This window comes from Bufo gargarizans, chromosome 5 (genome assembly GCF_014858855.1).
Source record: "Bufo gargarizans isolate SCDJY-AF-19 chromosome 5, ASM1485885v1, whole genome shotgun sequence".
In the NCBI taxonomy this organism is placed as follows: Eukaryota; Metazoa; Chordata; class Amphibia; order Anura; family Bufonidae; genus Bufo; species Bufo gargarizans.
The window spans coordinates 492,918,092-492,945,425 of NC_058084.1; the positions used below are offsets into that span (position 1 = coordinate 492,918,092).

At 45.2% G+C, this 27,334-nt stretch overlaps 1 protein-coding gene across 1 annotated transcript in view; it reads left to right on the plus strand.

Moving 5' to 3' along the window:
- The window catches only part of MALRD1 (MAM and LDL receptor class A domain containing 1), a 500,726-nt gene that overhangs the window by 7,018 nt on the left and 466,374 nt on the right, over nucleotides 1–27,334 (plus strand). Inside the window, exons 2-4 of the mRNA XM_044295614.1 lie at nucleotides 12,123–12,283; nucleotides 15,674–15,766; nucleotides 16,458–16,673. Coding sequence (XP_044151549.1) covers nucleotides 12,123–12,283; nucleotides 15,674–15,766; nucleotides 16,458–16,673 — 470 coding nt within the window. The remainder of the gene's footprint in view (nucleotides 1–12,122; nucleotides 12,284–15,673; nucleotides 15,767–16,457; nucleotides 16,674–27,334) is intronic.

Genomic DNA, 27,334 nt, shown 5'->3' on the forward strand with positions numbered 1-27,334 from the left:
CATCTTAGCTTTGTGTAGCAACAAGGACCTTTGGTGACGTCACAGTCATCACATGATCTATCACATGATCTTTTACCATGGTGATGGATCATGTGATGACCGGAGTGACGTCACCACAGGTCCTTGTTGCTACACAAAGCTAAGATGATAACAGAAGGAGATGCCGGCTACGCGAGCAAGTGGACTAAGGTGAGTTAAAGGGGTTCTGCACTTTCAATTAACTGATGATCTATCCTCTGGATAGATCATCAGCTTCTGATCGGCCGGGGTCCGACACCCGGGACCCCCTGCGATCAGCTGTTTGAGAAGGCAGCGGCGCTCCAGCAGCGCCGCGGCCTTCTCACTGTTTACCGCCGGGCCGCCCGCCCACTGACGTCACGACTTGTATCAACTAGAGTGGGCGCGGCTAAGCTCCATTCAAGTGAACAGAGCTTAGCCGCTCCCACTCTAGTTGATACAAGTCGTGACGTCAGTGGGCGGGTGGCCCGGCGGTAAACAGTGAGAAGGCCGCGGCGCTGCTGGAGCGCCGCTGCCTTCTCAAACAGCTGATCGGCAGGGGTCCCGGGTGTCGGACCCCCGCCGATCAGAAGCTGATGATCTATCCAGAGGATAGATCATCAGTTAATTGAAAGTGCAGAACCCCTTTAAATTTTTTTTAAATTATTTTTAACCCCTCCAGCGCTATTTTACTATGCATTCTGTATTCAGAATGCTATTATTTTCCCTTATAACCATGTTATAAGGGAAAATAATACAATCTACAGAACACCGATACCAAGCCCAAACTTCTGTGAAGAAGTTCGGGTTTGGGTACAAAACACGCGCGATTTTTCTCACGCGAAACGCATTACAATATTATGCACTCGCGTGGAAAAATCGCGGGTATTCCCGCAATGCACCCGCACATTTTCCCGCAACGCCCGTGTGAAAGGGGCCTAAGGCCGATTAAGAGTGTATTACTGTAGTGCAGCGGCGGCATGAAGCGCACAGTGTCATAGCAACCAATGACGCTGTGCGCTCCTGCTCTCAGCAGGATGCCAGGCCGGAATACCACGGACCGCTCGCGGCCGTGTTCAACGGCCGTGTGCATTTGGCCTAAGGGTCCATTCACATGTCCGCAAAATGGGTCCGCATCCGTTCCGCAATTTTGCGGAACAGTTGCAGACCCATTCATTTTCAATGGGGCCGAAATGTGCTAAGCGCATCCGCATTTGCGGATCTGCACTTCCGCAGTCGTGTTTCCATTTCCGCAAAAAAAATAGAACATGTCCTATTATTGTCCGCAATTATGGACTAGATTAGGCATTTTCTATTATAATGCCGGCGATGTGTGGTCCGATGTGTGGTCCTATGTTTTGCGGATCCACAATTTGCGGATCCGCAGAACACTTCCGGTCGTGTGAATTGACCCTAACTGTCATATTTTTTTTTTTGCTAGTTTATTAGAGCTAGGCATGTATATCTGAGTAAGGGTCCATTCACACGTCCGTAAGTGTTTTGCAGATCTTTGCGGACCCCTGCAATGTGCGATATGCAATTTGCGGACCGCACATCACAGACACTATAATAGAAAATGCCTTTTTGCGATCAAGAATAGGACATGATCTATTTTTTTCATGAACGGAATTGCGAATCCCGAAGAAACAGATCCCGAAAAAACTGATGCGGATCCCAGAAATGCGGATTCGCATCCATTCCAGGCCCATTAAAAGTGAATGGGTCTGCAAATTGCGGAACGAATGCGGACCCAAATTACGGACGTGTGAATGGACCCTTAGTCTGTCAATGATTGTCAAAAGATCTGTAATTACCTTATAATAACAGCTTTCATTAATGTCCTCTGTTCCTTTCCACTGCTCAATTAAAAGACAGTTGCTATGGCTTGTCTGTCCCTGGCTAAGAAGACAGGAAGACGGAGGGGCAGAGTGAGGAGGCGTGTCTCTCAGTAATCCAATCTGATTGGCTGGCAGGGAGCTGCTGGCTACAGCAAGTGTGTATGGGAAGTGAGGGAAAGCAGTTTTGGCCTCGGATAACTGGCAGAGGAGCCATCTTGAGAAGGTCCTCATATTGTAAATGTTTAAACAGCCGTAACTAAGGGATAAACTCAAGGAAAACGTGGTATGTGAAGAAACTAAAGATTGCTTTATGCATAATGCTGCTGCAGCAGTAACATATGCTAAGTTATTATTATTTTTTTATGAAAACATGACAGTTACCCTTTAAAATTCATTATTCCCAGAGAACCACTTTAAAGGCTATGGACACCTTTGTTTGGCAATTATTGTTTCTTTGCTTACTAAGTGCAAAATCAAGCAACTTTGTAAGTAATCTTGGTGCAAAAGTTCCTATAATGTTCCTGCTGTAGAGTTTGTGCAACTCCTTCACATAGACTATGCTGCTGCTTTTGACATGGATTTGGAAGCACACTGCCTGTGGCTGCTGCCAGATCAGAGCTCACATTGTCTGCACTCTCTGCTGTACCCCTTCCTCTCACAGCAGACAGTGTTGACTTGTGTGTTTCAGATTTGAAGATCTGCAGAACTCTCATTTTTCAGTTCGTGTTGCAGGATAATAGTGTTATAACAAGGGACTGGATCAACAAACAGCAATTGTGCGTGTTCTGTCATCTCCAATGACACCAATACATAAAACCATTTGCTGCAAAGAATTCCCAAAAATAAAAGTGCCTCCAAATCCTATTATGTCATCGTCTAAGTGTAACTGACTAGTGACAGAAGGTGCCACAGATCCTTCTTAGCATATCCTTTTGGACCCGCTATGACACCAGGGTCGCCCTTGTGTGATTGCTATCTGTGTACACCCTACAGCTACATTACTGGAATACAAAGCCATAGTGTTGCAACACTGTTATATGATAAGTGTTCTTTTACAAGGGGGTTTTCCAATTTTTTTTTTTAAAAATAGCCAAGAGAACAGGGTTGTATGAAACAAAAAGAAACAAAACATTTGCCACTTAATGGTGCACCCACACGCTACAGATTTTCTTTCAGAAATTTCCACAACAGAGAATAAATTCCATTCACCTGAGTGGAGCTTGCAGAAATCCATGAGCCTGATCGCGGAAATTTCTGCAACATAATCCGCAGCCTGTGAGTGCACCCTACGGTAAATGTCTGCCGCACTCGTCATGTTGTGTCGTTCATCATTCTTGGACCGCTGCATCCAATCACTGGCCTCAGCAGACGTGATGGGTTGCAATTGGCTGAAACATTCACGTGAGCGGTACTTGTCTGCTGCAAGTCCAGTGGGACCAGAGTGGTGGCACATGAGTAGCAGAGCTTTAAAAGTTGAGTGAAGGTTTTTCCTTCATTTGATACAGCACCCCAAATGGAGGAGCTCCCGATTTACACATCCATGTTTCCTAGTTCCTTAGTGACTAATTCCCCCTTTGATACAAACTGATCTTTCATCTGTGAATTAGAAGTCATGTTGATCTGCTTTGATATTACACGTAAGAGATGGTCAGGGCCCAAGTGGAGCTTTATCTGCATTAGTTCTTATTTGAATATTTAACTATCCCATGCATTAGGCCATTAATCGGATCCCCAGAGAGGCTTCACGTCTCATAGCTACAGTAGGAGCGTTGCTAATTTGACATCCCCACAGACAGACCATCTAACCATGAAAAACTGTTAGATATCCGGTTAACAGTGCAAATCAAACGGCAAGCTCCGAAGGATTTCCTAGAGAGATGGAGAAACTGACAGCTGTTGAAGTCACGATGCTCCTATATTCACTGCGGTTCCAGATCTCGGAAGCCAGCACAAGCTGAGGCCATGAACATCTTAGAAGAGACAGATGTTGGAGCTGTAATGGGAAATTTTTAGCACAAAAGTATAAAGTGTCATATTATCTTTCAGTGGGTCTTGTTAGAAGAGGTCACGGTCATGCCTGAATCCCATAGCATCATGTGCTGCGGATGGGAAAAGACTAGGCAGCTGACAGATTGGACCAGGCAGTGGTCTGCTGCCAGAGATAGCACGTCCGAGGTGCTGGGTGAATAGGAACTGTCAGGATAATCATTATTCTCTTAAAAAAATAAAAATAAAAGCCCAATGAAAACAGTCAAGATTGCCCGGGAAGACTGAAATAAAACCAACGATAAAAGCTGCACCTTCAGATAAAGCGAGAGTTACAGCTCCAGGAATGAGAACTGAAGGGAGACACAAATATCCCAATTTTGTTTGGATATAAAAACAGTCTACCCCATAAAACATTATTTTTATTACAAATGAACGATGATGATAGCACGTTATGGAGCATTTCTTTTAGGTTGACTAGGATTCAATGAGTACAAGCGCAATTTAAGATATAAAAAAAAACAATAATATATAAATGTTACAAAGTTTTCGTTCTAGAAAATAAATCACGACCAGGATTTTTTTCTTTTCACAATACATTTTTTGTGAGAATGGTTCTGGAAAATAAGCTGTCCCAGCAATAGCTACATTCTGCAGAATGTGTGCAATTTCTCTGCAGCGCCTCCACAGGAGCAATGAAGCATGACACTATGACTATTGAAAGCAACTGGCTGTTCTGCATGCAGCCTATGGTGGTGGTGGCTCTGTATAAAATTATTATTTAGGAAACAGTACGGAACTGTTATTTGGACACATTGCTCAAGGGAAGGGAGTGAGTACTTGTAATTACACTAACCTCCGAGACGACGGGCGGTGTAATGAAGAGGAAGCAGCGCTCACATGGACATTGATGGCCTATCCTGAGGATAGGTCACCAATATACAGTTTACTGCCTGCACAACCCTAGCTGCCATAGGTTTCTATCCTTATTTGCGCCAGAAAACTGGTGCGAATAAAGACAGATGTGTAAGCCCTTGCCTGCCCCCTCCCATCCCACAAAATGCCCCTTTTTTTCACCACTTCTGAAAAGTGTCATGAGGGAAATTTTTCTGCAAATGTGCAATGACATTTGTGACTTTTCCATGCCAGAAGATGTGTTACAAACACACAAAACACATACTGTATGTACAGATTACACACATTCTTACATAATACATACATCTATTACACAGTCGAGTCACATTATTATGACCGCTTCCTACTTTTGATATCAGCGGTGTGTAGGTCATGAAGGAAGTCACGTGTGCTGAGCTGGCTCGTGGTTATATAAGGTGTAATAGGCTGTCTGCACACATATCCTTGTTGCTGTCATGGGTAAAAGGGACGATTTATCAGAGTTGCAAAAAGGGATGATTATCAGCATTAGGGCCAAGGGTGGCAGCATTTCTGGCAGTTTGTGATTGTGATCTGTTCATGTGCTGCTGTGGTGAAAGTGTATGGTGAGTGGACAAATTGCACCATTGTGAATATGGAAACTGTGGAGCTCCACGTGCCATTAATGTGAGAGGTGAATGTTAGCTAAAGGTGAGGAAGGGCGAACCAACACGCTACAGTGTAGCAGCTCACCACCAAAATGAACATGACGTGTGTCTAAAGCAACAATTCAGAAAACTCTACTGTGTGTGGGGCTCCAAAGCAGATAGATGATCACTGCTCGGCTAACAAACTTGCATCGGCAGAAAAGGCTTACATTTTCGCATCAGCATCAGATTTGTACATGCGCCAATTGGAAAAGGGTTGCTTTCTCTGATGAAGAGCCTTTCTGCTGTATCGAATGGATGGACGTTGGCATGTCAGCAGAGAAACCAAGAACAAACACCCTGTAACCATTTTTGGAATAACACAAGCTGTTGGTGGCAGCATTATGGCCCGGGGAATGTTTTTGTGGCCTCCTCTGGGCCACCTATCCATGTGGAAGCCACTCTCAACTGATTTGAGTATGAATCCATCTTTGCAGATCATGTGCACCCATACATGCTGATTGTCTTCCATTGGGTGGATGGGATCTTCCAGAAAGACAATGCAACATGTCACACAGCTAGAAATGTCCGACATTGGTTGGAAGAGCATGACCAAGACTACCAAGCACTACCCTGACCCACTAATTCCCCAGACTGCTGGGGAACCGCCCTGTCACGTGACCTGGGTGCAACTGGCAAGGGCCGATCTATTTCATGCACTCAATCTCTCACGCCCCTACACACAGGCCTCATATTGAACCTAGATCACACCCCGACACAGACTTTCATACACCCCAACATGCTTTTACCATCTATGACATTTAAATGAATACACCAATTAATTAGGGGTCATATAAAAACCCATAGTGCCCCACTTACAAGCAGGATCACAGTAACACAGGCGACACCCTTTAGCAAATACACGGTAACGCAAACTGCGGTTACTGGGCTCATTCAGGGCACAAGGCAAAAAATTTAAAAAAATAGGACACATACATAAATGTGCACAAAACTGTTATAAAATAAAAGGATAAAAACAGAAAGAGTCTTACTCCTTAAGTAATGGTGTGATAAGAGTCCGTTCTGGTCCCAGGGATAGGAGGACGTGGAACACAACCCAGTGTTGATCGAATCCCCAAATTGTGTCAATAAAAGGTTCCAAATCCCACATTTTTATCTCCCTTTGGCAGAGGGTGGAGCTGAGAGGAGTCTCTCCCCCATCCTTGGCCCGGCCTTCTGGGAAAGCCTTTATTATGGGTGGGTGCTCCACCTCTATCCCTCGCCTGGCAAGCATGAAATATTAATAAAACATGGCTTCCCGTCCACACTAAAGGATATTTGGATCCCAACATTTTTTAATAATGCTTATTTCATCACGCCAGTTATTCTAATACCAAATATGACCAGTGTAGGGGTCCCGGAATGAGAGATTCTCATTACGCGGGAATGCTGGCTGTCAGGGGGGATAATGTTTGGACTCCGTATGGCGCCCACGTTATACGGAATGCAATTATTACAATAATTAATATGTGACTTGTACCACAGATGAGTTATCGCTTATGATATATTTTCTTCATCCTCTGGTACTCCAGTTGAAAAGTGTGACGGACTGAACCGTCACTAGGGCTGCTGGAGAAGCCTGAGGGCTAGCCTCCTTCCAATGGACTATGGACCCAGAACTATGGAGACCCCCCTCAGACCTCTTGGGGTTACAAAGAACTATTAACCCAGATTTATGTGTGGAGTTATAGGCCACATCTTTCCTATTGCCCATTAAAGGTGCAGGGTGTCAATCCACAACACAAAAAGGGTTAACTCTGCACTGAGACTCCCAATGAATGTGTTAGTTTATTTGTTCCTTTGTTCTATTGTATTAGTAATGGGATTAAGATAGCTGACTCTAGGAGTAGCCGACTCCGGTGTAGAGGAGTAGATCACCCTATGATACACTCAGGAGATAATCCCATCAAATGTGTCTCCTCTCTCCCTATTCTTTCATTCAGACACTTGGGAGGGGATGTCTGTTTGCATGCTGTTCATGTTTGATTGAGTTATGTTTTTAGACTTCTTGAACTGTATATATACTGATAATACACGGAGAGAAAATGCACCAAACAGATATAAACAGATATGCTGGCAAGACATAAGTAAAGGTATTAAAAGCTGAGACTTTTGCCAATATATTCCAGTCATGGAGATATCGGAGCCCATCATGCACCACGTCACGGTTCTCAGCATGGCAAGGGGTCCTAACCGCTGCTCTAACTATGGTGTGAACACGGTCTAAAGGTGATATGGTTCAGCTCGCAGCCAAGCTCCCCCACAAATGCCCAGCATGGATACTGAGTAGTACTATTTGAATGGAACCAGGCCGCGAGCCACACCCACACCAGACCATGTGATGGAGGTTACCAGGTGCAAAAAAGTGTTAGAATGCCAAGTAGGGCAAACGCACTCAAATCTAACAAGTCAGAAGCAAAAAATAAAAATAAAAAATATATAGTGGCAATTCTGGAGGAGCTGCCAAACCCCTGACACTGTGGCGTGTCTTCAATTGGGGGAGCAGCCCGACCGCATGTGGACCGCAATGATCGACTAACCCCAGCAAAATATGCATACAATGGAGGATATCGGCGCGGTCCACATGCACCACAAGAGCAAACTACACAGAATGTAGCAATATTATAATACACGGAGAGAAAATGCACCAAACAGATATAACACTGACTATGCTGGCAAGACATAAGTAAAGGTATCTGTATATATACTGAGTTGGTCTTTAATAAAGTCAGTTCTTGATTTACTCTTCAACATTGGTGTCGCCTGATGATCGAGGAGTTTAGCGTTCTGTTATCATATATTGGATCTGTCCAATTATTAGGCAGGTTTGGGCTGAGGACACTGGAATTCGGGTTCCTGCAGAGGGGAAGCTGTTTTCTGATGAAGGTACCCAGTTGAGGTACCAGGCGGGCCATCACAAAAGCACGTAGATGTCTGCTGTGCACCGGTGCCAATAGGTCTGATGTGTAAGGCATGACCATAAGGCTCTAGTATCCCGCCCAGGAAACTTTGTTTGTATTCTCCCCTACAGGTCCAGACTGCATGGTATTGTAACGACAGTATTAATGAAAGGCATAAAAATATATAAAACACACAACATCTACATAAAACCATAGACAGATAATAAGGGCTATGATAAAGGTTGTCCCTTTCTCACACTCTGGATATTAGATGGTTTTCATAATAATGTGACTCGACTGTGTATTACACATATATATTCACAATAAACACATATACATACTCATTACTAGTGATGAGCGGGAGGTGCCATATTCGATTTCGCGATATTTCGCGAATATTCGAATGAATATTCGTGTTATATTCGTCGAAATCGAATATTCGTAATTATTCCAATTATCGCGAATAATATCCGAATTTTTTTTTCGCGTATTGCGATTATTTATCTTGATAGTATAAGGCAACATTCCTATGCTAATTGACTATGGCTAGGCTAATATGTGTATTTTACGAAATTTCGTGATTTGCTCTAACTTCGTCTCTTAGAATATTACGAATATTCAAAAAGACGAAGTTAGAGCAATATTACGAAATTTCGTAAAATACACATATAGATTGTAATTTAGCTAATATAGTGCTATAATCCCTTTTTTTTCCTCTAATTTTTTTTTGCCTCTTCTGAACTTAAGTTTTGTAAAATATGTACACTACTAAAAAATATTACTATAGCAGTATATTAGCTTAAATACAATCTATGTGTATTTTACGAAATTTCGTAATATTGCTCTAACTTCGTCTTTTAGAATATTCGTAATATTCTAAGAGACGAAGTTAGAGCAATATTAAGAACATTTTCAAAAGCCGAAATTGCGATGCGAGTAATATAATACGAAATAATCGCATGAAGATTTCAACTTAGCACTGCTATATTCCATATTCTAGCCTAGTGTGGAATATAGCAGTGCTAACTTAGCACAGCTATATTCCATATTAGGCTAGAATATGGAATATAGCAGTGCTAAGTGGAAATCTTCATGCGATTATTTCGTATTATATTACTCGCATCGCAATTTGCGAAATTTCGTAAAATACACATATAGATTAGATTGTAATTTAGCTAATATGGAATATAGCAGTAAGTTGAAAACGCCACTGACTGGAGCAGCCAGGAAGCCAGGAATCCAAAGGACAGGTAAGAACAACTTTAGAGAAGTGGGAAAGAAAAAAATATAATAATCAAAAAAAAAAAAGAATATTCGAATTCGCGAATATATAGAACGATATTCTAAATATTCGCGAAATCTCGAAATTGCGATATTCGAGAAAAAAATTCGCAATTCGAATATTCGCGCTCAACACTACTCATTACGCATACATACACATAATACACACATGCAAGCACATTACACATACTTACCTCTCCTGAAGTGCTGTCACATCTCAGCAATTTAGAGTGAGCGGTGGCAACAAGCACCTTTCTGTGCTCCTTACCTTTTCATAATAATGTGACTCGACTGTGTATTACACATACAGTATAGACCAAAAGTTTGGACACACCGTCTCATTCAAAGAGTTTTCTTTATTTTCATGACTATGAAAATTGTAGATTCACACTGAAGGCATCAAAACTATGAATTAACACATGTGGAATTATATACATAACAAAAAAGTGTGAAACAACTGAAAATATGGCATATTCTAGGTTCTTCAAAGTAGCCACCTTTTGCTTTGATTACTGCTTTGCACACTCTTGGCATTCTCTTGATGAGCTTCAAGAGGTAGTCACCTGAAATGGTTTTCACTTCACAGGTGTGCCCTGTCAGGTTTAATAGGTGGAATTTCTTGCCTTATAAATGGGGTTGGGACCATCAGTTGCATTGTGGAGAAGTCAGGTGGATACACAGCTGATAGTCCTACTGAATAGACTGTTAGAATTTGTAGTATGGCAAGAAAAAAGCAGCTAAGTAAAGAAAAACGAGTGGCCATCATTACTTTAAGAAATTAAGGTCAGTCAGTCCGAAAAATTGGGAAAACTTTGAAAGTGTCCCCAAGTGCAGTCACAAAAACCATCAAGCGCTACAAAGAAACTGGCTCACATGCGGACCACCCCAGGAAAGGAAGACCAAGAGTCACCTCTGCTGCGGAGGATAAGTTCATCCGAGTCACCAGCCTCAGAAATCGCAGGTTATCAGCAGCTCAGATTAGAGACCAGGTCAATGCCACACAGAGTTCTAGCAGCAGACACATCTCTAGAACAACTGTTAAGAGGAGACTGTGTGAATCAGGCCTTCATGGTAGAATTTCTGCTAGGAAACCACTGCTAAGGACAGGCAACAAGCAGAAGAGACTTGTTTGGGCTAAAGAACACAAGGAATGGACATTAGACCAGTGGAAATCTGTGCTTTGGTCTGATGAGTCCAAATTTGAGATCTTTGGTTCCAACCACCGTGTCTTTGTACGACGCAGAAAAGGTGAACGGATGGACTTTACATGCCTGGTTCCCACCGTGAAGCATGGAGGAGGAGGTGTGATGGTGTGGGGGTGCTTTGGTGGTGACACTTTGGGGATTTATTCAAAATTGAAGGCATACTGAACCAGCATGGCTACCACAGCATCTTGCAGCGGCATGCTATTCCATCCGGTTTGCGTTTAGTTGGACCATCATTTATTTTTCAACAGGACAATGACCCCAAACACACCTCCAGGCTGTGTAAGGGCTATTTGACTATGAAGGAGAGTGATGGGGTGCTGCGCCAGATGACCTGGCCTCCACAGTCACCGGACCTGAACCCAATCGAGATGGTTTGGGGTGAGCTGGACCGCAGAGTGAAGGCAAAAGGGCCAACAAGTGCTAAGCATCTCTGGGAACTCCTTCAAGACTGTTGGAAGACCATTTCAGGTGACTACCTCTTGAAGCTCATCAAGAGAATGCCAAGAGTGTGCAAAGCAGTAATCAAAGCAAAAGGTGGCTACTTTGAAGAACGTAGAATATGACATATTTTCAGTTGTTTCACACTTTTTTGTTATGTATATAATTCCACATGTGTTAATTCATAGTTTTGATGCCTTCAGTGTGAATCTACAATTTTCATAGTCATGAAAATAAAGAAAACTCTTTGAATGAGAAGGTGTGTCCAAACTTTTGGTCTGTACTGTATATATTCACAATAAACACATATACATACTCATTACGCATACATACACATACACACATACAAGCATACTTACCTCTCCTGAAGTGCTGTCACATCTCAGCAGTTTAGAGCGAGCGGTGGCAACAAGCGCCTTTCTGTGCTCCTTCTCTCTTCTTTTTCTGTCTATACCAACAGAGCTGCTTGGATCAAGTTATAACAGCCAGTAAAAAGAGGGATACCTTTATCCTGTGCTCTCCTGCACATCTCTACCTTACTGCATCCAGGGCACATCTATTGCTTACCCACCTGGCTATGCCCCTGAAGAATGTACCAGACACCATTCAACATAAAGCTGGCCCTGTCTGCAAAGCATAGAAGGGAGGTTTAGGTCACCTCATCTGCTAGATTGCACAGCAGCCACTAAAGTCCACAATGGAGCCCCTAGATCAGCTAATATCTAAGAGTCTCCACTTGGAGCCCTTATTATTTTACATTTTAGGCAACGGAATAAAAGTATTAGACATGTACAAAGCTGCATGTGAGATGAAACAGGATTTATCTGCAGTCTATAGCAGCGGGCCTCATGTTTTGACATTTCTAACATCTAACCGCTTTGTTTATCACTGCAGGACATTTTCTGTTTGTTGATGGGAACCCCGGCAATTTGCAGAAAAGGGCTTATTTAAAAAGCTCGCTGTTTCGCAGGAGCAGAGGCAAGATCTGTCGTTTCCACTTCTATTACATGATTGAGGAAGACAACAGTCTGAGACTTCTGCTCTACTCGGATGAGGTAAGAATCCATTAACTTCCGAGCACTCGTCGGTGCTCCTACTCAGCTGGAATTTACTGCCAAAGCAGGAACACAGCATTAGAACATTTCAAGTGATAGAAATATGAAGTGGCTTTGCCAACAGCATTCATTTTCTTTAAAACGTGTACAAAAAATGAAACCAAGTCACTGAGAACAAGAAAAATGTAAACCTTTAATTATTTGGAGACACCTAAAACTTTGGGATTGATGTTCAATTTCAAACTCTAAAGTGAAAATAAATTATACATTTATATCAGCGGAAGGCGTAAAGCTTAGCTTCATTTTTTTACTGTTTGGGGATTCCTGCTAGAATCTTAAAGGGGTTGTCCATGATTTTACAAGAAATGCTCTATCTTCAGGATGGTCCATAGATGTCAAATCCTAACACCCCATGATCTAATCTAATCAGCTCTTCTGCTACAATACCAGAACTTGGCGCTGGGACTACACAGCTCCGTCCATTGTGCACTTCAATATATTGGCTGAGTGTCTCAGATATTATCATATCAGAGTGAGGACTTTGTCCATATATAATGCTTGCATCTACTTTACTAAGTGCATTATTATCTTATTTCTGTGATTTTCTTCAATAATATGGCCAGGGACATCCGCACATTTATATATCATACCGTGCAGGATGTTTTTATCCTAGTTTTTTCTGTGATTTTTTTTTGTCTATGTAGTATTTGCTTGAGGGAGTGGCACCTTCAAGTGTGAATGAGCTCCTATTTTATGTTGGGAGTAGCATTCCTCTGCACTTTTGCCCTTCCTATCCAATAGAGCGCCTTGATTAGGTGGTACATATAGGTGTGCTTTCTCCTCCTCCCATTGGTTGCTTGATCCACATGGAGGTGACTAGGAGCAGCACACCATATGTGCGGCGTTTGCGATCCTGAACATAAAAGCCCAATGGCTTAGGTAGGTTTAGCGTAGGACCCGCCTGACCTGAGACCACCTTGACGCTTGGTAGGCGGGCTCAGATGTGTTTTAATCAAAATATATTGGCTAAGTGTCTCAGATATTATCATATCAGAGTGAGGACTTTGTCCATATATAATGCTTGCATCTACTTTACTAAGTGCATTATTATCTTAATTCTGTGATTTTCTTCAATAATATGGCCAGGGACATCCGCACATTTATATATCATACCGTGCAGGATGTTTTTATCTTAGTTTTTTCTGTGATTTTTTTTGTCAATGGGAGCATAGCTGCAGTAATCAGCTCTGTCCACTACAAAGTGGATAGACCTGTGTAGTTCCAGATCCAGCTTCTAGTGCCGGAGCTACTGCAGAACAGCTGATCGGCAGTGTTCGGGGTGTGAAACCCCCACAATCAGACATTAATGTCTTATCCTGGGTATAGCCTATCACTTGAAACTGAAAGGGGTAGCCATATAGTCTATGCAACTGTATGATATCATCATCTTTTACAATTGATAGGAACTTTGCAGGAGAAACTTGCATAGGTTACAATACTGCCCATCCTTCTAGTAGCATCTCCCAATGGCATCTATAAAAAATTCTGGTGGAAGTCTCTAATGCCACATAACTGAGTATACACTTTGAAAGGGCTGTTTGGTACACACAATACATATTAATTTACCCCATTGGATAAATTAAGATCTGTTCAAGTTCCTCATCTCTTGGCCAGAGTGGAGATCAGCTGCAAAAAGAGTCTCTTGAATTTGAGGACACATCCTTTCCTGCATTACACAGGCAACCCATTGATGCAAATGGGAGTAATGTAATGATTACAAAGAGGAAAAACTGCAAAAAATCTTTATTATCACATAGCCATTTAAAATTTGGACAGGACAGGGGTGTAACTAAAGAAAAAAATCAGACACATACTCCCTGCCTCTCCAGTCTAGTGCCTAGGGCCTGATCGATGCACCATCCAGTCCCAGGCCTGTACACCTCCCGAAGGGATCACATGAACCACTGCAGCCATTCACCGGGGATGTGTCCACAAGTGGCATGTGACCCAGCAGTAATGTGTTGCTCGGGGACACGTCTGAGGCCAGTGAATAGCTACTGTGGTGCATGTGAGCCCGTTCGGAAGTTTTCCAGGCTGGGGACTGGAAGGAGCACAGACTGAGTCCTCATCACTGGAATGGAGAGCGGGGAATGAGGTAAGTGACCAAATTTAAAACTGGGAATAAACATGGAAAACTTCTTTAAGAGCCATGTACTGTTCATGGGTATGGTGGTCTACATACTTCAAGATGGGATTCTGGGTGGCACCGTATATCCATATGTCCATCCACCCAACTGCCCCCTAGCCAGAAATTGCTGCTCCTATGGCATCCATAGTTTTATCCAAACCACGGAAACGAGCAGTGTATAATGTCAGAACTATAAAGCAAATGCTTTATATAAAAGAAAGGATCAAAGGAAAAATTTCATAGGGAAAAAAAAAACTGCACCAACCCAAATGTTCATCATAGCTGCTCTATTCACCTGAGACTATTATTCGCATAGTTATAGGAAGGGATAACATCTTCTATCTGGAATACCACTTTAATGCTAATATAGGTTGTAACTACTGAAAATAACATCTTACTTATGAATTTCCTGCGCTCTCAGGAACCATGAAATACAAAATTTGAGTGGAACACATTTCATGGATCTCAGATGTTCTCCTCGCCTCTCCTACCGATGTTGTCATTTATTTTACTCCTCACTTGAGGATACTCTCATTACAGTCCTCATCACTTTGTTTTTCAAGTTGTGATTGTTTACTGACATGATGCTTCAGATCCTAATGAACAGAGCTTGATTGCACCCTTGTTTAAGTCCTCAGGTTTAATTTACTCTCAGACGGGTGTCTGCATAAATGTGCCGTTCATATTCCACAAGTTCGGTTTTCTATTGATTTATCTCATATTATGCAGATGTATTCATGGTCACCTTCTGGCGGTACAGGTGGCACTAATGTCAGGGGCCCAAGCAAGTAAGGGACCCAAACTTCCATTTAGGCTGCCATCTACTCACTACAGACCAGTCACTGCATGTGAGTTACTATCAAACCTGGTTCACAGTATGAGGCCCATAAACCTGAGGATAATGGTAAAGTAGTATCCTGTTTCACCTCTCAACGAACCTATTAAATACTCTATATAATGTAGGCTTCAGAGGCAGCACAAAGATATTATTATTTACCTTCCTTCCAATATCAGTGGTCGATGTGCTTGGCAGGACATAGAACAGCCTTCTTCAGGGGTCCACAAATGTACAGGATGAAGGTTAATGGACACAATAGAGGCTTTAACCATCTGCTTGTATTGAGCCCAGATATTTCTGATGGACCTGTATGTATGTGTTAATAATGTTTATATTTAATTGTGACCCATTATTATTTTCTCAGAAAGAAATAGTACTTTTTGAACAAAATACATCAACCGAAGGCCACTGGCTGGAAGGAAAAGTCTGTCTCCCTGAGAGCTCAGAAGATTTGCAGGTACAGAGTTTTTATCACATGGATAATCATCAGTAAGATAAACTAACAAATGTGGACAAGTTTTCTCTTTTGATTTGTTTCTGTTGTGTATCTTCCAAATACCAATGACTAAAGCCTGTATTACATAGCCTAATGTGGCAGACGATTGTCAGGAAGGAAGCCTTCCCTCCAGGCACTTGCCTGCTTGCTAGCGGAGGAGACCGCTGCTATTACATGGCATCGCTCGCCATCGCTCTTCCCCATGCAGATCGTGATTATACACCATGATCTGCTACCAGCAAACGATAATTTTTTAACATGTTGAAAAATTTGGATTGCCCGATGAATAAGCGTTTCATTTGCCAAAAAGTTCGACAGGTGTAATACAGGCTTTAGGTCTCTTATCTCATGGCAGCTCATCTTTGACCAGTAGTTTCCTGCAAAACGCAGCTGCCAGGAGTCATAAGAAAGCTTGTGAGTCCTGCTTCCCCGCACATCCGATAGATTGACATATTTTTCTCTATGATCTTTGTAGTTAAGGTAAACAATTGCTGTGTGTGGATAGAGGAAGCAGGGCTCACAGGATTTCTTTCTTCGTTTAAGTGGGGAAACTGATTTTCTCTTCAACTCAGTGGAGAATGTGGGACTCACAGGCTTTCTCTATGAGTGGGCAAGGTAGCAGAAGTCACTGTAATTCTTTATGTGTGGGTAGGAGAAACAGTTTGTGGGGGAAGCAGGACTCACAGACTTCCTATATGAGTTTGTGGTGGTAACAGGACTCACAGGCTTTCTTAATGAACCAGACGAGGAAGAAGGGCTCACAGTCTTCCTATATGAGTTTGTGGAGGAAGCAGGACTCAAAGGCTTCCTATATGAGTTTGTGGAGGAAGCAGGACTCACAGGCTTTCTTAATGAACTGTCCGGGGAAGTAGGATTCAGTCTTCCTATATGAGTTTGTGGTGGTAACAGGACTCACAGGCTTTCTTAATGAACCAGACGAGGAAGAAGGGCTCACAGTCTTCCTATATGAGTTTGTGGGGGAAACAAGACTCACAGGCTTCCTATATGAGTTTGTGGGGGAAACAAGACTCACAGGCTTCCTATATGAGTTTGTGGCGGTAGCAGGACTCACAAGCTCTCTTAATGAACTGTCCGGGGAAGTAGGACTCAGTCTTGCTATATGAGTTTGTGGCGGTAGCAGGATTCACAGGCTTTCTTAATGAACTGGCCTGGGAAGTAGGATTCAGTCTTCCTATATGAGTTTGTGGGGGAAACAGGACTCACAGGCTTCCTATATGAGTTTGTGACGGTAGCAGGACTCACAAGCTCTCTTAATGAACTGTCCGGGGAAGTAGGACTCAGTCTTGCTATATGAGTTTGTGGTGGTTGCAGGACTCACAGGCTTTCTTAATGAACTGTCCGGGAAGTAGGACTTAGTCTTCCTATATGAGTTTGTGGCAGTAGCAGGACTCACAAGCTCTCTCAATGAACTGCCCGGGAAAGTAGGACTCAGTCTTGCTATATGAGTTTGTGGCGGTAGCAGGATTCACAGGCTTTCTTAATGAACTGTCTGGAGAAGTAGGACTCAGTCTTCCTATATGAGTTTGTAGAGTTAGCAGGACTCATAGGCTTCCTCTGTGAATGAATAGGTGAATCAGGACTCTGAGTCGTGACAACATTTAAACAGCTTTTCACATGAAAGAACTACTTCAAATCCAAAACCATATCTCCGCACACTCATCAGTAAACAATTAACTTTCTAGTTTTCTAATCAATGCTTCCTTCTTATGTTCTTTCTATGAAATGCAAACACAGGTTTCGCTTTCTTATTCTTCCTCTCAGGCCTACAAATTGTAGTTTAAGAATAGCAATGCTTTTCATAAAAAAAAAAAGGTGAGTCACTTACCGCGTTTCACCATATTACATACATTGTAAGGATCCTGAGAGAGACTGTATTAGGCTACCTGCACAGACTGAACTATCAGTTACACGCATGGAGACTCATGCGGAAAAAACACAGCTTAATACAGTACCAGCAAATTGAATGAGATTTTGAAATCTGCATCCTGTCAATTCTCTGTGTGGTTCTTTTGTGTGGATTTCACCCCTTTTTATTGCATGGTGAGACCTGCGGCAAAACTGCATCAAATTTCCACCAAAAACTGCATGTAACTAGAGTTGAGCGAACACCTGGATGTTCGGGTTCGAGAAGTTCGGCCGAACATCCCGGAAATGTTCGGGTTCGGGATCCGAACCCGATCCGAACTTCGTCCCGAACCCCATTGAAGTCAATGGGGACCCAAACTTTTCGGCACTAAAAAAGGCTGTAGAACAGCCCAGGAAAGAGCTAGAGGGCTGCAAAAGGCAGCAACATGTAGGTAAATCCCCTGCAAACAAATGTGGATAGGGAAATGAATTAAAATAAAAATTAAATAAATAAAAATTAACCAAAATCAATTGGAGAGAGGTCCCATAGCAGAGAATCTGGCTTCACGTCACCCACCACTGGAACAGTCCATTCTCAGATATTTAGGCCCCGGCACCCAGGCAGAGGAGAGAGGTCCCGTAACAGAGAATCTGTCTTCATGTCAGCAGAGAATCAGTCTGCATGTCATAGCAGAGAATCAGGCTTCACGTCAGCCACCACTGCAACAGTCCATTGTCAGATATTTAGGCCCAGCACCCAGGCAGAGGAGGGAGGTCCCGTAACAGAGAATCTGGCTTCATGTCAGCAGAGAATCAGTCTGCATGTCATAGCAGAGAATCAGGCTTCACGTCAGCCACCACTGCAACAGTCCATTGGCATATATTTAGGCCCAGCACCCAGGCAGAGGAGGGAGGTCCCGTAACAGAGAATCTGTCTTCATGTCAGCAGAGAATCAGTCTGCATGTCATAGCAGAGAATCAGGCTTCACGTCAGCTACCACTGCAACAGTCCATTGGCATATATTTAGGCCCAGCACACAGGCAGAGGAGAGAGGTCCCGTAACAGACAATCTGGCTTCATGTCAGCAGAGAATCAGTCTGCATGTCATAGCAGAGAATGAGGCTTCACGTCAGCCACCACTGCAACAGTCCATTGTCAGATATTTAGGCCCAGCACACAGGCAGAGGAGAGAGGTCCCGTAACAGAGAATCTGGCTTCATGTCAGCAGAGAATTAGTCTGCATGTCATAGCAGAGAATCAGGCTTCACGTCACCCAACATTGGAACAGTCCATTGGCATATATTTAGGCCCCGGCACCCAGACAGAGGAGAGGTTCATTCAACTTTGGGTAGCCTCGCAATATAATGGTAAAATGAAAATAAAAATAGGATTGAATGAGGAAGTGCCCTGGAGTCCAATAATATATGGTTAAGGGGAGGTAGTTAATGTCTAATCTGGACAAGGGACGGACAGATCCTGTGGGATCCATGCCTGGTTCATTTTTATGAACGTCAGCTTGTCCACATTGGCTGTAGACAGGCGGCTGAGTTTGTCTGTAATGACGCCCCCTGCCGTGCTGAATACACGTTCAGACAAAACGCTGGCCGCCGGGCAGGCCAGCACCTCCAAGGCATAAAAGGCTAGCTCTGGCCACGTGGACAATTTAGAGACCCAGAAGTTGAATGGGGCCGAACCATCAGTCAGTACGTGGAGGGGTGTGCACATGTACTGTTCCACCATGTTAGTGAAATGTTGCCTCCTGCTAACACGTTGCGTATCAGGTGGTGGTGCAGTTAGCTGTGGCGTGTTGACAAAAGTTTTCCACATCTCTGCCATGCTAACCCTGCCCTCAGAGGAGCTGGCCGTGACACAGCTGCCTTGGCGACCTCTTGCTCCTCCTCTGCCTTGGCCTTGGGCTTCCACTTGTTCCCCTGTGACATTTGGGAATGCTCTCAGTAGCGCGTCTACCAACGTGCGCTTGTACTCGCGCATCTTCCTATCACGCTCTAGTGCAGGAAGTAAGGTGGGCACATTGTCTTTGTAGCGTGGATCCAGCAGGGTGGCAACCCAGTAGTCCGCACACGTTAAAATGTGGGCAACTCTGCTGTCGTTGCGCAGGCACTGCAGCATGTAGTCGCTCATGTGTGCCAGGCTGCCCAGGGGTAAGGACAAGCTGTCCTCTGTGGGAGGCGTATCGTCATCGTCCTGCCTTTCCCCCCAGCCACGCACCAGTGATGGACCCGAGCTGCGTTGGGTGCCACCCCGCTGTGACCATGCTTCATCCTCATCCTCCTCCACCTCCTCCTCATCCTCGTCCTCCTCGTCCTCCAGTAGTGGGCCCTGTCTGGCCACATTTGTACCTGGCCTCTGCTGTTGCCAAAAACCTCCCTCTGAGTCACTTCGAAGAGACTGGCCTGAAAGTGCTAAAAATGACCCCTCTTCCTCCTCCTCCTGGGCCACCTCCTCTTGCATCATCGCCCTAAGTGTTTTCTCAAGGAGACATAGAAGTGGTATTGTAACGCTGATAACGGCGTCATCGCCACTGGCCATGTTGGTGGAGTACTCGAAACAGTTCAACAGGGCACACAGGTCTCGCATGGAGGCCCAGTCATTGGTGGTGAAGTGGTGCTGTTCTGTAGTGCGACTGACCCGTGCGTGCTGCAGCTGAAACTCCACTATGGCCTGCTGCTGCTCGCACAGTCTGTCCAGCATGTGCAAGGTGGAGTTCCACCTGGTGGGCACGTCGCATATGAGGCGGTGAGCGGTAAGGCCGAAGTTACGCTGTAGCGCAGACAGGCGAGCAGCAGCAGGATGTGAACGCCGGAAGCGCGAACAGACGGCCCGCACTTTATGCAGCAGCTCTGACATGTCGGGGTAGTTGTGAATGAACTTCTGCACCACCAAATTCAGCACATGCGCCAAGCAAGGGATGTGCGTCAAATTGGCTAGTCCCAGAGCTGCAACGAGATTTCGCCCATTATCGCACACCACCAGGCCGGGCTTGAGGCTCACCGGCAGCAACCACTCGTCGGTCTGTTGTTCTATACCCCGCCACAACTCCTGTGCGGTGTGGGGCCTGTCCCCCAAACATATGAGTTTCAGAATGGCCTGCTGACGTTTACCCCGGGCTGTGCTGAAGTTGGTGGTGAAGGTGTGTGGCTGACTGGATGAGCAGGTGGAAGAAGAGGAGGAGGAAGCCGAGAAGGAGGAGGTGGCAACAGGAGGCAAAGAATGTTGCCCTGCGATCCTTGGCGGCGGAAGGACGTGCGCCAAACAGCTCTCCGCCTGGGGCCCAGCTGCCACTACATTTACCCAGTGTGCAGTTAGGGAGATATAGCGTCCCTGGCCGTGCTTACTGGTCCACGTATCTGTGGTTAGGTGGACCTTGCTACAGATGGCGTTGCGCAGTGCACACTTGATTTTATCGGATACTTGGTTGTGCAGGGAAGGCACGGCTCTCTTGGAGAAGTAGTGGCGGCTGGGAACAACATACTGTGGGACAGCAAGCGACATGAGCTGTTTGAAGCTGTCTGTGTCCACCAGCCTAAATGACAGCATTTCATAGGCCAGTAGTTTAGAAATGCTGGCATTCAGGGCCAGGGATCGAGGGTGGCTAGGTGGGAATTTACGCTTTCTCTCAAATGTTTGTGAGATGGAGAGCTGAACGCTGGCGTGTGACATGGTTGAGACGCTTGGTGACGGAGGTGGTGGTGGTGGTGTTGGTGGTACATCCCCTGTTTGCTGGGCGGCAGGTGCCAACGTTCCTCCAGAGGCGGAGGAAGAGGCCGAGGCGGCAGCAGCAGAAGAGGCCGAGGCGGCAGCAGCAGAAGAGGGAGCAGGGGGAGCCTGAGTGACTTCCTTGGTTTTAAGGTGTTTACTCCACTGCAGTTCATGCTTTGCATGCAGGTGCCTGGTCATGCAGGTTGTGCTCAGGTTCAGAACGTTAATGCCTCGCTTCAGGCTCTGATGGCACAGCTTGCAAACCACTCGGGTCTTGTCGTCAGCACATTGTTTGAAGAAGTGCCATGCCAGGGAACTCCTTGAAGCTGCCTTTGGGGTGCTTGGTCCCAGATGGCGGCGGTCAGTAGCAGGCGGAGTCTCTTGGCGGCGGGTGTTCTGCTTTTGCCCACTGCTCCCTCTTTTGCTACGCTGTTGGCTCGGTCTCACCACTGCCTCTTCCTCCGAACTGTGAAAGTCAGTGGCACGACCTTCATTCCATGTGGGGTCTAGGACCTCATCGTCCCCTGCATCGTCTTCCACCCAGTCTTGATCCCTGACCTCCTGTTCGGTCTGCACACTGCAGAAAGACGCAGCAGTTGGCACCTGTGTTTCGTCATCATCAGAGACATGCTGAAGTGGTATTCCCATGTCCTCATCATCAGGAAACATAAGTGGTTGTGCGTCAGTGCATTCTATGTCTTTCACCACTGGGGAAGGGCTAGGTGGATGCCCTTGGGAAACCCTGCCAGCGGAGTCTTCAAACAGCATAAGAGACTGCTGCATAACTTGAGGCTGAGACAGTTTCCCTGGTATGCATGGGGGTGATGTGACAGACTGATGGGGTTGGTTTTCAGGCGCCATCTGTGCGCTTTCTGCAGAAGACTGGGTGGGAGATAATGTGAACGTGCTGGATCCACTGTCGGCCACCCAATTGACTAATGCCTGTACCTGCTCAGGCCTTACCATCCTTAGAACGGCATTGGGCCCCACCATATATCGCTGTAAATTCTGGCGGCTACTGGGACCTGAGGTAGTTGGTACACTAGGACGTGTGGATGTGGCAGAACGGCCACGTCCTCTCCCAGCACCAGAGGGTCCACTAACACCACCACGACCATGTCCGCGTCCCTTACTAGATGTTTTCCTCATTGTTATCGTTCACCACAACAACAAAAATATTATTTGGCCCAATGTATTGTATTCAAATTCAGCTGGATATAAATTTGAGGCCTAGTATTTAGGCGCTGGGTGACAGGTATGGGTTTAGTGACAGAATTAGACTTGGAAATGCACAGTAGCGGGTGTGTGAAGTTATTCTGAATGACCCAATGTGCACCTTGAATATTATATACCCTTTTAGGGATAGATTTCAAATAGCTCTGATATAGCAGAAACCACTAAATTTTTAAATTGCTAAATTGGGAATTGTATTTCAACCCAGAACAAAAAATGTGCTTTGACGGACACTAAATAACTTTCCCAGCCACAACAGGACAGCGGTAACGAGAGATTTAGCGGGATATAAATTTGAGGCCTAGTATTTAGGCGCTGGGTGACCGGTATGGATTTAGTGACAGAATTAGACTGTAATATGGCCAAAAAATAACCACACTATTGCTGGTTAAATGCACTTGGTGACGGGCGCAGCTTGCCCCTGATGTAGTATATGGCCAAAAAATGAACAGACTATTGCTGGTTAAATGCACTTGGTGTCACAGCTTGACCAACCACACTACTGAGGGTTAAATGCACTTGGTGACGGGCGCAGCTTGCCCCTGATGTAGTATATGGCCAAAAAATGAACAGACTATTGCTGGTTAAATGCACTTGGTGTCACAGCTTGACCAACCACACTACTGAGGGTTAAATGCACTTGGTGACGGGCGCAGCTTGCCCCTGATGTAGTATATGGCCAAAAAATGAACAGACTATTGCTGGTTAAATGCACTTGGTGACGGGCGCAGCTTGCCCCTGATTTAGTATATGGCCAAAAAATGAACAGACTATTGCTGGTTAAATGCACTTGGTGTGATAGCTTGACCAACCACACTACTGAGGGTTAAATGCACTTGGTGACGGGCGCAGCTTGCCCCTGATGTAGTATATGGCCAAAAAATAAACAGACTATTGCTGGTTAAATGCACTTGGTGTGACAGCTTCACCCTGATGTAGGCTTTAGCCAAAAAACAACCACACCATTGAGGGTTAAATGCACTTGGTCGCAGCTTGTGCTGGCGCACCACAAGACACAAAATGGCCGCCAGAAAAATGTGACTGACAAACGGTCTGGGCAGCCTAAAAACAGTGAGCAATTGAGGATCAGCAGCTCAATGATCCACAGCTGCAGATCGATCAGTTAATCAAGTCCTTTGGAGGAGTTAATCTGCCTAATCTCGCCCTACTGTCGCAGCCGCAACCTCTCCCTACGCTAATCAGAGCAGAGTGACGGGCGGCGCTATGTGACTCCAGCTTAAATAGAGGCTGGGTCACATGGTGCTCTGGCCAATCACAGCCATGCCAATAGTAGGCATGGCTGTGACGGCCTCTTGGGGCAAGTAGTATGACGCTTGTTGATTGGCTGCTTTGCAGCCTTTCAAAAAGCGCCAAGAAAGCGTCACAAAAGCGCCAAGAAAGTGACGAACACCGAACCCGAACCCGGACTTTTACGAAAATGTCCGGGTTCGGGTCCGTGTCACGGACACCCCAAAATTCGGTACGAACCCGAACTATACAGTTCGAGTTCGCTCATCCCTACATGTAACACATGAAACGTGTAAAACTATGCAGATTTTCTGTTAGCAAACTTGCACCTCTGAGCAGGCCCCCTTAGGATGCCTCCACACACAGCAGAAATTTCTGCTACGGAAAATCAGTTCCATTCATCTGAATGCGATTGTCTTGGCAGCAAATACATGGACTTCTGCCTTTCAGATGAATGGGAATGATTTTCAGTTGCAGAAAATTTCAGCAAAAAAAACTGCTGCATGTGATGCACCCTTAGGCCTCTTTCACACGGGCGAGATTTCCGCGCGGATGCGATGTGTGAGTTGAACGCATTGCACCCGCACTGAATACCGACCCATTAATTTCTATGGGGCTGTTCACATGAGCGGTGATTTTCACGCATCACTTATGCGTTGCGTGAAAATCGCAGCATGCTCCTGTCACGGAATGTGTACAGGAAACAATGCAAAACAACATGCATAAATAACTCGCTGGATCCAAAAGCTAAGGAACAAAAGGGAGACCCCTGTAGAAGACCTGGCACTTTCCCTGGCTGCTCAGCCTATGCATAGATCCGAATGGTGGAGGTATGCATATCCACGTACCTTGACTATATAAGCCCTGAGCACCCTACAATAGTGAGGGGACACGACCACCGGCTCCCTACACCAGTCACGGAGGGAGTCAGGGTCACCTGGGATCCAACAAACAGAAAATAACAGATAACAGTTAACACTTAACTTAGTAGAGGAGAGGAGAACCAGATGGGCATGCACACATACTCCAGGAAGAAATATAAGCCGCCCAGAAAAGCCTTCTGGGGAAGAATTTAAAGGGAAGCAATTAGTCCAACACATGACAGCTGAGAGAGACTAACGAGAGGAGGAGCTGAATACCACAACACAGAAACTCAAGGGGGAGGTTCTGAAAAGCCTCTGTCAGAGCTTCTCAGCTGTCTGGTTGTGACAGTACCCCTCCCTCTACGAGTGGACTCCGGACACTCAGAACCCACCTTCTCAGGATGGGACCTATGGAAAGCCCTGATGAGACGAGAGGCCTTAATGTCCGTCACTGGGACCCACATCCTCTCCTCAGGACCATACCCCTCCCACTGAACAAGGTACTGAAGAGAACCGCGGACAAGACGAGAATCCACAATCCTAGAGACCTGAAATTCAAGATTCCCATCAACCATAATCGGAGGAGGAGGCAAAGGTGAGGGTACAATGGGTTGAACATAAGGTTTCAATAAGGACTTATGAAAAACATTATGGATCTTCCAAGTCTGAGGAAGATCAAGACGGTATGCAACAGGATTGATGACAGACAGGATTTTGTAAGGCCCAATAAACCTAGGACCCAACTTCCAGGAGGAAACCTTCAATTTGATATTCTTGGTAGACAACCACACCAGATCACCAACATTCAGGTCCGGACCAAGCACACGTCTCTTATCAGCCACATGCTTATATCTCTCACTCATGCTCTTTAGATTATCTTGAATCTTTTGCCAAATAGATGACAAAGATGAGGAGAATCTGTCCTCATCAGGTAAACCAGAAGACCCCTCTCCCGAGAAAGTCCCAAACTGTGGATGAAACCCATATGCACCAAAAAATGGTGACTTATCAGAGGACTCCTGACGACGGTTATTTAAAGCAAACTCAGCAAGGGACAAAAAAGAACACCAATCCTCTTGATTCTCCGCCACAAAACAACGCAGATATGTCTCCAGATTCTGATTGACACGCTCTGTCTGGCCATTCGACTGCGGGTGGAAAGCAGAAGAGAATGACAACCGAACCCCCAAGCGAGAACAGAAAGCCTTCCAGAATCTGGAAACAAACTGCGTGCCCCTATCAGAGACTATGTCTGAAGGAATACCGTGCAATTTGACAATGTGATCAACAAATGCCTGCGCCAGCGTCTTAGCATTGGGCAAACCAGGAAAAGGGATGAAATGCACCATTTTGCTAAAACGGTCCACCACCACCAGAATCACAGTCTTCCCCGAGGAACGAGGCAGGTCCGTTATAAAGTCCATGGACAGATGTGTCCAAGGACGGGAAGGAATGGGTAAGGGAAGGAGAGGACCTGATGGCCGTGAATGAGGGACTTTGGCACGAGCGCAAGTCTCGCAGGCTGCCACAAAACCCTCAACCGACTTACGAAGCGCAGGCCACCAGAATCTCCGAGCGATGAGATCCAGTGTGGCTCTTACCCCCGGGTGCCCAGCAAGGACCGTATCGTGGTGTACTTTAAAAATCTTGTGTCTTAAAGCGAGAGGCACAAACAACCTCCCAGGAGGACAAAGATCAGGAGCCTCTGACTGGGCTGCCTGCACCTCTGCCTCCAATTCAGGAAAAAGAGCAGAGACCACCACACCTTCAGCCAAAATGGGACCCGGGTCTTCAAAATTCCCGCCTCCCGGAAAACAACGTGACAGGGCATCTGCCTTCACATTCTTAACTCCAGGGCGGAACGTGACAACAAAATTAAACCTAGAAAAGAACAACGACCATCTGGCCTGTCTCGGGTTCAGACGCTTGGCTGACTCCAAGTAGGCCAGATTTTTATGGTCAGTAAATACGGTAATAGGGTGTCTGGCTCCCTCTAGCCAATGGCGCCATTCCTCAAAAGCCAACTTGATGGCCAACAATTCCCTATCTCCCACATCGTAATTTCTCTCTGCGGAGGAGAGTTTCTTCGAGAAAAAGGCACACGGTCGCTATTTGGCAGGAGAGGAACCCTGAGACAAGACCGCACCCACACCCACCTCAGAAGCATCAACCTCAACTATGAAGGGTAAAGAAACATCAGGTTGCACCAAGATGGGAGCGGAAGCAAAACTCTCCTTGATATCAGAAAAAGCCTTACGCGCCTCTACTGACCAAGAAGAAAAATCTACCCCCTTTCTGGTCATATCAGTGAGTGGTTTAACAATAGAAGAATAATTCAAAATGAACTTCCTGTAATAATTGGCAAAGCCCAAAAAACGCATCAGCGCCTTTTGATTCTCAGGAAGCTCCCACTCAAGCACAGCGCGGACCTTCTCGGGGTCCATGCGAAAACCAGAAGGGGAGAGAAGGAACCCCAGAAATTGAATTTCTGGAACCGCAAACACACATTTTTCCAGTTTCGCATATAATTTATTCTCCCGCAGGATGAGCAAGACCTGACGTAAATGTTCCTTATGAGTTTTGAAATCGGGAGAAAAA